Source organism: Ursus arctos, unplaced genomic scaffold (genome assembly GCF_023065955.2).
Source record: "Ursus arctos isolate Adak ecotype North America unplaced genomic scaffold, UrsArc2.0 scaffold_22, whole genome shotgun sequence".
Lineage (NCBI taxonomy): Eukaryota > Metazoa > Chordata > Mammalia > Carnivora > Ursidae > Ursus > Ursus arctos.
In genome coordinates, this window is record NW_026622897.1 from 39,896,037 (window position 1) to 39,905,214 (window position 9,178).

The following is a 9,178-nucleotide window of genomic DNA, read 5'->3' on the forward strand; positions in this document are numbered from 1 at the left end:
TTCATTCCTCCCTTCCTTCTCCTACCGATCTCCCTGCTATTCCAGATGTAGTGAAGAGAAGGGCCATATGCACCCCAATGTTCATAGCAGCATTGTCCACAATAGCTAAACTGTGGAAGGAGCCGAGATGCCTTTCAACAGACGAATGGATAAAGAAGATGTGGTCCATATACACAATGGAATATTACTCAGCCATCAGAAAGAACAATTACCCATCATTTGCAGCAACATGAATGGGACTGGAGGAGATTATGCTAAGTGAAATAAGTCAAGCAGAGAAAGACACGTGTCACGTGTGTATTTTTTTTTTTTTACTATTTATGTAATTTCCTTAAAAATATTTCAGTATCCAAGCACCAAGATCTTATTATCTGTAACCACTATCACTCTGGTAAAATTTGACAGGACTACTGTGCTCATTACTGAGAATACTTACAGCAACACCAATGAGTCAAATTATGCACTATGTATATTTTTCTTTTCAGTTAAAAGGAATTTCTGACCTGTGAATCTGAACATTAACATAATTCATTTCTCTACTCAATAATATTTCCCAGCACTTCCTATCCTACTGTGTCTGCATCATCATAACTTTTTGGTTCTGGAGTCTTTGCTTTTAATATTTTTTATGCATTCCTTTATTTATTTATCCAAATATTTTGCTGTATCTCTCGTGTCCCCAGGCCGCTGACTCATTCTAGGAGTGTGCTACGATGAAGGCTGACATTGGCCATCCATCTTGTGATTTGCAAACTAGAAAAGAGCTGAATTCTGTTGTGAGTTTTACAAAGGGAAGAGAATAAGCTGTTCTTGAGGTCTTGTTACAATGCGACCTAATCTAGTCCAGTAGAGGGAGAGCTGTTGGAGGAGGGACCAAGCCAGATAAATGGAGGAAGAAGATTATTCCATAGTGACACTGGGTTTTTGATGAGAACTGTCTGGAAGGAGAATTCTCTGTGCTTTGCATTCATCCATTTAGCTAGCTTCCACACCCATGCATTCTTTCACCTCTAGGAAGCTCAGATAGCAAATGAAAAGAGCACATATCCCACACAATATAGATTACTTTTATTTAAATAAGATAGAAAAGACAAATGTGCATCCTTCACATTGTCACCACTTTAAAAAAAAAACAATATAAATATATCTCCTGAAGGCAAGGTGAAGTTCAAGTCCATGAGGTATAAATGATTTTTCCCATTCAAGAAGTCACCAGGATAGGACCCTCCCCAACTATTAAAATTCCCAAGACCTTGGTCAGGTTTGTGAGCTGTTCCTGATCATTTGGGTCCATGGCAAATGAAGGGTCTGAGAGGGCAAGAAAAGGAGCATGAGAGGAAATTACAAATGAGGGAGCTTTGGGCAACATTAACAAAGCTTACTATACCACATTCATAATCTAGAAACACCCCTATCCAGCCCTGGGGTCTTTGGATATAGTGGCGCAATGGTGGGGAGGCAGAGAAGAGGTGGCAGATGTCGTCCACTTGGATGCACAGAAGTAGAAAGATACCCTCAGAGTTGAGCAGCATATCATTGCGATTTATCCAGGTTTCCTTGCAAAGTCCTATAATCCAGTTATGAGAGTTTCCCACATCTACCTCCCAGTAATGTTTGCCAGAGGTGAAGGTCTGAGCTCCCCACAAAGGCATGTACTGTGGACTTGCTGGACTGTGAGGCATGTCTTGATGGTCGGGACCGCATTGCAAATGTCTCAGGTCTTCAAACAGAGCCACACGATAATTGCTTATGTTATGGTCCAATGTAAGATACACTTCAGCAAAAAGAAAACAACGAAGTCAAAGAACAGAATTTAAAAGTTCTGTTGGACAAGTGCAGTAGCCTTCTGGCAAATGCCAAACAAGCACATCTCTAAAACCAAACAAAACTAGTTTGTTTTGTTTCTTGAGAACACTCCCAACCCACCATGGCCAGTTTCAAGGTACTTACCATTTAGTAATTCCTCATAAAATTCTGGAACACGTAACAGTTAGCTTTCATGACAGAGTCCATACTAACTGCTCCAGAACACTCCTTTATCACAAGTGACTATACAGAGTGTGTCACTGGAAATCCAGAGACATCAGCAAGGGCTTCTTGCCTATTTACAGAGCAAGTAAATGTCTATTCATAGAACTAGATGAAAGGCAATTTTGAGAATACAGAAACATGTAGGATGTCAGCCTCTGGCTTTATTTTCACTAGCTCATTGAAAACTTAGGAGCCTGCTCATACATGTCAAGTAAATACCAATATGGCCCTTCACTTGCTTAAGTCTTCTCATTAATCAACTAGCACAAAATAAGATAAATATAATAACAGTAATAAATATATTACATATCACTTTAAAATATGATATTGTTATTCTTGTTAGTCCTAAATAGTGATCACCTTGCTCAAACATGTGAACAAGCAAAGATAAAATAAACTGAAAATCCATATTTGCCTTCTTTTTTTTCTTAAGAAGTGTTTTCTTCTCTCTGAATTTCTTCTCCTTTTTTTTAAATGATTTTATTTATTTCTTTGACAGAGAGAGACAGCGAGAGAGGGAACAGAAGCAGGGGGAATGGGAGAAGGAGAAGCCGGCTTCCCGCTGAGCAGGGAGCCTGAAGCGGGGCTCGATCCCAGGACCCTGGGATCATGACCTGAGCTGAAGGCAGATGCTTAACAACTGAGCCACCCAGGCGCCGCTCTCTCTGAATTTCTAACTCATACACCATGGAATCCGAATCCAACCTATCCCATCCCAGGTCTGCTTCTCCTGTCTGCCAGGCTCACCACCTACATCTGTCCCTCCACACACAAATCATATGTTCCATTTGTTTTCTGGTTGTACCTATTGTTTATAAATATACTTTTATCCCTTTTTTAAATCTTGTGATGTTTCAAATACATTCTTTAAATTTTTAAATAAATATTTAAATAACAACTAAGGGTGCATCTAAGAATCTGAACAACCACATATAACCATAGTTAACAACTACAGGTTGAAAGACACTGAATTAATGTGTCGTTTTAATGCCATGTGCTTTCATTGTTTTAAACTCACTGCAAATTATCATAAGAAAATTGTCATATTCAATTGCTTTTGACTGACTTCAGATAGCTTTTACTTGTTAACTAACAATAAAATACGGTTAGTTATAAGGGTATTCATATTTACCCACTTCCCTGTTCTCTGAAAAGACTGATAGAGCAATGAGGAGAAGTCCTCCAGGTGTATCTCCTCCTGGAGGAAATAGTGAGGTCTCACCAGGGTGCCCCTTCTCACCTCGGAAGTTGTTAAGCCTTTCAGACATCCCTGTGATGGTCCATGAGCTCAGCTGAGGGTTCACAGGCTGGGGAATGTGCAGCTGCATTAACTGACTCCTGCAAAGAAGAAGAGCCACTTACTAACATGTCCAGAGGTATCATAAGCAATCCCTTGAAGTTGCTCCATCAGAATCCTCTCAGTTAGGTGCAAATGGTATGAATTCAACTCCACAAATCGAGGAATACTGCAGTTGTTCTTGTATTTTATAATTAGCTACCCTGCTCTTACCACTTCAATCTCAGTAAGATATGTCACTTCACTCACAATTGTATCTCTTTTCTACCTTCGCCTTCCCTAGGGGAGCCACATGGCCGCTCTCTTTTAGTTCTCGAAATCCAATAGGTGCCAAAATTTTGGAACTTGCTGCCTGGTACATATGGAGCCTAAGCTCTCTAGGATGCTTTTTCCTGGGGACTTTCCCTGTCCCCTCTTCCCACCATCCTTCCACCTTCTGCCCCTCTGATCTTATTTGCCTTCCTATAGAAGACCTGGAATAATCCTCAAATAATTAGGATTTTGAAAATTAGAGACAGGAAAAATAATTGTCTTTTGGCAACTTCTGCTTTAAGCCTTGCAGCCAAAACCACATCCTTCCCAACCCCCACTTTTATGAAAGGGTGGTCTATATAAAACCTAGAAGTGTTTAGATAAGACTGCATTTATTTCTAAATGCAGACAGAAAGAAACTTGTCACAAAAAGGTGTGTGTCCATCTCAGCAGAAATAGCCTGACCACTGTCACCATAAACCAACTTGAATAGAGGGGCAAACTTACCTTTTCACGATGTCTCCCAAATCCTGTGAAGACAAAGAGTGGAAGGCTTAGCTTTGAGCTCAAGATACGTTTACTCTAGTTTGAGACTATGAGACTGGACTGGAAAATTCTGTATCTACACTTTTCTTTCTTGGGTAAAACAATTTGCTCTTTTACTTATCCTTATAAAGATGAAACTCAGTCTTACATTTGCATACAGTTGATAAAGTCATGATCATGATAAAATTTAAAACAGAAGATGTTCTTAGAAGAAACAGTTGGCTGTGTTTGTTCTAATCTACGGTGAGATTCACAGAGGTTTCCCCAAAGTTCTTATGAGGATGCATGGGCTCCAAATCTACAATTTCAAAATAGAAAGAATGGATACATCCCACATTTCTGTGTATTGACAAGTCCAGATACAGAATTGAATGATCTATTCATAAGCTGCTCTGTTGCAGTTGGTTAGAAACTGAAATCTTAGTAGAAGAATTGAGAAGGACTTTTTTTTTCCCTGGATCTGTTCCATGAAATTTTCTACATAGTTTTCCTTCTGTATAAGGTGAATGTGACCCTGAGCTTCGAGGTTAAAGTGGAGGAGCAAAGCCTGCCATCACGAAGTTAAAGGAGGCAGAATTTTCCTGGAAACAGGAAAATAATGGAGGTCCAAGAAGATACAGACTTCAGTGGACCTAAATGATTTCTGAGCAGGCTGGTATTCAACATCCTGATATCTTTCCTCCGTCCTTACCTGGAACAGGTCCACATCTGTTTTGCAGCACATTTCCTTTAGCTCCTCATACATCTTTCTCAGGAGTTTCCCCATATGACACATTCTAGCTACATTTCTCCAGAGCTGATTAAAAATTATCTTGCCTTCAACTGCCAGGCTCTCTAAATGTTTTTGCTTTTCTTCGTGGAGATACTGGTATACCTTGGGATATTCAGCCCTGATCATCATCATCCGTAGATTTACAAAACCCTGAAATGACATTGGTTTAATTAGGTCATATATCTGGATGGTTTTATTCTTCTTTCATTATCTTTGGTCTGTGTGCTATGTACAGTGTTCTTATCTTAGTCTGTTTGGACTGCTTTAACAAAAACGCCATAGACCGGGTAGGAAATAAACATAGAAAGTAATTTCTCACCATTCTATATGCTGGGAAGTCTACGATTGGTGCTGGCAGGTGTGGTGTCTGGTGAGAGCCCACTTCCTACATAGCCATCTTTTCATTGTATCCTCAAATGGCAGATGGAGCAAGGGACATTTCCAGGATCTCTTTTAGAAGGACACTCGCCCCATTCCTGAGGACTCTGGCTTCATGACCTAATCACCACTCAAAGCCCCCACTCCTATTAACATCACCTTGGGGGCTAGAATTTGAACATACAAATTATGGTCTGGAGCAAATACTCAGATCATAGAAGTGCTTCCAGCTACTTACCCTCAAACTTCCACATTTTCATGTAAAATAGAAATTTAAGATCAATTTTTTATTGTTCCATATAATTCATAATATCAAAATCATAATCCCTTTTTTTCAGTGCTCATACTCATAAACTGACTATCTGCTCTCAGCAAAAAGCAACAATTGACTTCCTCAGGCAAACAGAGGACATCACACACGATCTTTCTAAATTACTTTCATTTCCAAAACACTCTTGTTTCACCAGAGCCTGGCTCTGCCTGCCTCAGGACCACACCTACCTCCTCTTGACTGGTCCACCCTGTCTTGTCTCCTTAGAGACATTATCGTCTAGATTACAACCCTACATACTTGTTCTTGCCTCTCCTCTGTCTCCTACATCTCCGTGTCTCTGTCCCCCTTGTTCTGTGGGTCTGTCTCCAGTTCACTCATTCAGCCACTTTTTCTCACTCTCTCGCCTTCTTTTCACACAGCCTTTAAACATATGCAGAGTTACCAAATTATTTTGGAAATACCAACACTAAACATCCTTGTTAAAATTATTTTTATCTATCTTCTATGCTAGCACTTTTATTGCCATAAAAGCCAGACTTATTGACCAAATGTGATCAAACTCACTGTACCCATGGGTGAAATTTTCAGTTATTCATCCAAGCAATGACTCCTTGCTTCTGTTCCCCACTCTTTCCTGAACTACACATTCCAACATGCCAAGGGCCGATTTTTACTAAATCCAAATGATATGATTCATCCTTATACTACTGCACCCTCTTTCCACATTTGACATTATTTCCTACTCATTTCTGTTACTAATCCTTTCTGTCTCCTGCTCCAGAAAGCTGTGTTCTCAGAGAGGTGCTCATCCCCCATCTCCCCCACCCCTGACCAGCTCCTTCAGATCTCTGCCCAGATATAACCTTGGCCATGAGTCTTCCATCACCAGCATACGTTCCCCAAGCCTGCACTCTTTATATCCATTTTCTGCTTTCATTTTACCCAAGCACTTCATAAATGTGATATATCATAAATTTTACTTCTTAAATATCTAGATCAAGTTCTTTTACTGATTATAAACTCCTGGGGTCAGTGATTTGTTTCTCTTTTTACCCATTCCTGCATCTTTTTGTTGGCCTAGAACAGTGAGCAGCTCATCACAGGTCCTCATATGAATGAATGATTCATTAGAAATCCACCCTAGGGGTTCTTGGGTGGCTCAGTCAGTTGAGTGTGGGACTCTTGATTTTGGCTCAGGTCATGATCTCAGAGTTATGAGATCAAGCCCTGTCTCAGGCTGTGTGCTCAGCATGAAGTCTGCTTGAGATTCTCTCTCTCCCTCTGCCCTTCCCTACCACTCCCCAACCCTGCCCCCGTGCTCTCTCTCTCTCTAAAATAAATAAATCTTTAAAAAAATAAAAGAAATCCATCCTAAATGATCAACATAATGTTCTTCTTCCCCTTTGGCATTTTCATAGCACCATGCACAGATAACTGTTTAATGACTTTTTATTCTCTAATATTATCTTTTTATATGTCTCCTTCAGTATTGCTCCAGTTCTTTGAAAAGAAAGTTGTAGTTTTCATCTTCAGATTCAGGTTTTCAGTTCCTCTTCATGAATCAACAAATGACACAATCCAAAATCCATAGCTAGGCATTTGTATTCTTGACCTGGGCATAATGACATTTCTAGCCACACCTCTAATCACCATCTGCCTCGTACCCCATGCACTAATCAGTAGGAGCAGCGAGCAGGTCTTGAACAATTTCATGGGTTGTCTGGTTTGTCTCATCTTTACTTTTCTTGTCCCTCAGATCTCTCTGCCATCAATACCCAGGAAATTACAAATTCTACTAACATACAAGCATCACATTCAGTTTTACTTGTTTGAGAAGCTTTTCTTAACATTCAAAGTTTGCTAAGTTCCTACAGAACTCTGTATTTACCTCCATCCCCGTGATCACTGCATTCTGTCATGGGATAGTGCAGTTTCTTATCCCTGATGATGTATTAGTGGTAGATATTGCTTTATCCAGAAAAATCAGGAAAAGTCTTTTAGTTACATGATGGGCTCAGTGTGAAATCCTGCACTGAAGGTGATGTTTTCCTGTAGAGAAACATATGTAGCTCTTTTTCTGTTACCTGCTCAGGGTACATTATGATTTAATTTAAATTCTTCCACTGTCAGTTACCATGGTATCTGCCCCAAGATGGCTCCAAGGGAAACAGGGCCTACCGCTTACCTGCCATACTCTAAATAAGTTGTACTCTTTGTTTAGATTTTTCTGATTTCTCTGTCTGCTTTTCCAAATAGACTTCATTTGCATCAGAAGTTTCTCCTGTAAAAGAACTACAAATTTGAGCACTAGAAAACCAAATACAGCATATTTCAGATACCTTGAAAAGTGATAAGGGGATAGACATGAGAAAAATAAAAAGTAAAGAAAGCAGATACGTCAATGGTTTTTCCTGGGAACACTAATAGTCAACTCTGGGAGATTGACCCAAAATGGAGTTCCTAAATTTGGAAAATGCAATCGATTATCTGAGGAATCTAGTACTTACATTACATGTAACATGGACAATTTTCAGAAGTGAATCTTGATTCATATATAATTTTGAAATGATGGCCTTCACTTTTTCTATGGCATGATTAGAATACATTGTTTCTAAATCTGCTATGACTAGAAGATGCTCATTGTCATCATGGTAGAAGTAGCCAATGACTGTCCCTGCCTCTAGAGATTACCCACCCTGTTAGTTACACTGAAATACTGACACCCTCCTCAACTCATCATCATTCCTCTCCCTCAGCCCAAAAGAATTTAAACTTTAGGGGAGCAAAGATGTTTGTCTAGTTTCTTCAGTGTTGTATCCCTAGTTTTCAGAACAGTGCCTTGGCACATGGTATTCTGAAATTCTATTTGCTTGAAGCATAAGAGAAGAAAAATAAAAATCAACTTTTGCTCATTGCCTGATAAGACACAGAGTCTTCCACATTTCACAGTGGCAGTACTTACCCTGCACTGCTCAGCAGCCTGCAATATTGGTGAGTGTCTGTGAGTGGCATGCCTTTGGGAATTGGAGCAGTGCAAACACAGCGGGCTCTTGTCACTTGGACAGAAGAGGTCCTTTACTACTAGGTGTATCCTACAGACTCGCTTGGCAGAGTTTGGTAACTGGCAGGCAACTGATTCTTTGGAAGCATGAACTTGTTTCACAGCAAAAATAATGCTTTCGAAGTCTATTTGTGGAGATACTGCCCTGCACACAGGGCAGCGAGTAGGATGCTGAGCATCGTCCCACAAGAGGCAGAGACAAGGAGTGCAAAAGTTGTGCCCACAGCTAAGGGTGAGAGGGTCTGTGAAATAGTCCTTGCAGATGTAGCAGATAAGCTCACTGGGGACATTCTGCACAAAAGTAGAATCCATGTTTCTGAGGAAATAAAAGGAAAAGGAAAGTGAATTGAGTTAAGCCATCTCTCATTAATACACACATGCACAATAGTAGCATAGGTGGTGCTGGGAATAAGATGGTGAGGCAGAAGGAGAGTCCTCCAGACTGATAGCCTGGCATGGTTGTATTCCAGCCATGCCCTGTAGCCCTGCTTCTCAGTTCCCATTAGAAATTCAGGATTTGTCAACCATGTTGTCTTTTCTACATCAGAGGTTCTGGCTCACCCCTAG

At 40.2% G+C, this 9,178-nt stretch overlaps 1 protein-coding gene across 1 annotated transcript; it reads right to left on the reverse strand.

Moving 5' to 3' along the window:
* Nucleotides 1-1,280: 1,280 nt before the first annotated feature.
* On the reverse strand, nucleotides 1,281-8,923 carry LOC125281617 (tripartite motif-containing protein 77-like). Its single transcript, XM_048215331.2, has 6 exons — nucleotides 8,513-8,923; nucleotides 7,736-7,831; nucleotides 4,818-5,048; nucleotides 4,088-4,110; nucleotides 3,272-3,369; nucleotides 1,281-1,774 (listed from the first exon to the last, which is right to left on the reverse strand). The coding sequence occupies exons 1-6, from the start codon at nucleotides 8,921-8,923 to the stop codon at nucleotides 1,281-1,283; spliced, it is 1,353 nt and encodes a 450-aa protein (XP_048071288.2).
* Nucleotides 8,924-9,178: the final 255 nt, after the last annotated feature.

Excerpts from the sequence above, each read along its gene's own strand:
- LOC125281617 (XM_048215331.2), bottom strand. The coding sequence starts at position 8,923 with ATGGATTCTACTTTTGTGCAGAATGTCCCCAGTGAGCTTATCTGCTAC. Across the intron at positions 7,832-8,512 it reads AGGCTGCTGAGCAGTGCAGG|GAGAAACTTCTGATGCAAAT; the intron begins GTAAGTACTGCC and ends GTTCTTTTACAG. Across the intron at positions 3,370-4,087 it reads TTGGGAGACATCGTGAAAAG|GAGTCAGTTAATGCAGCTGC; the intron begins GTAAGTTTGCCC and ends TCTTCTTTGCAG.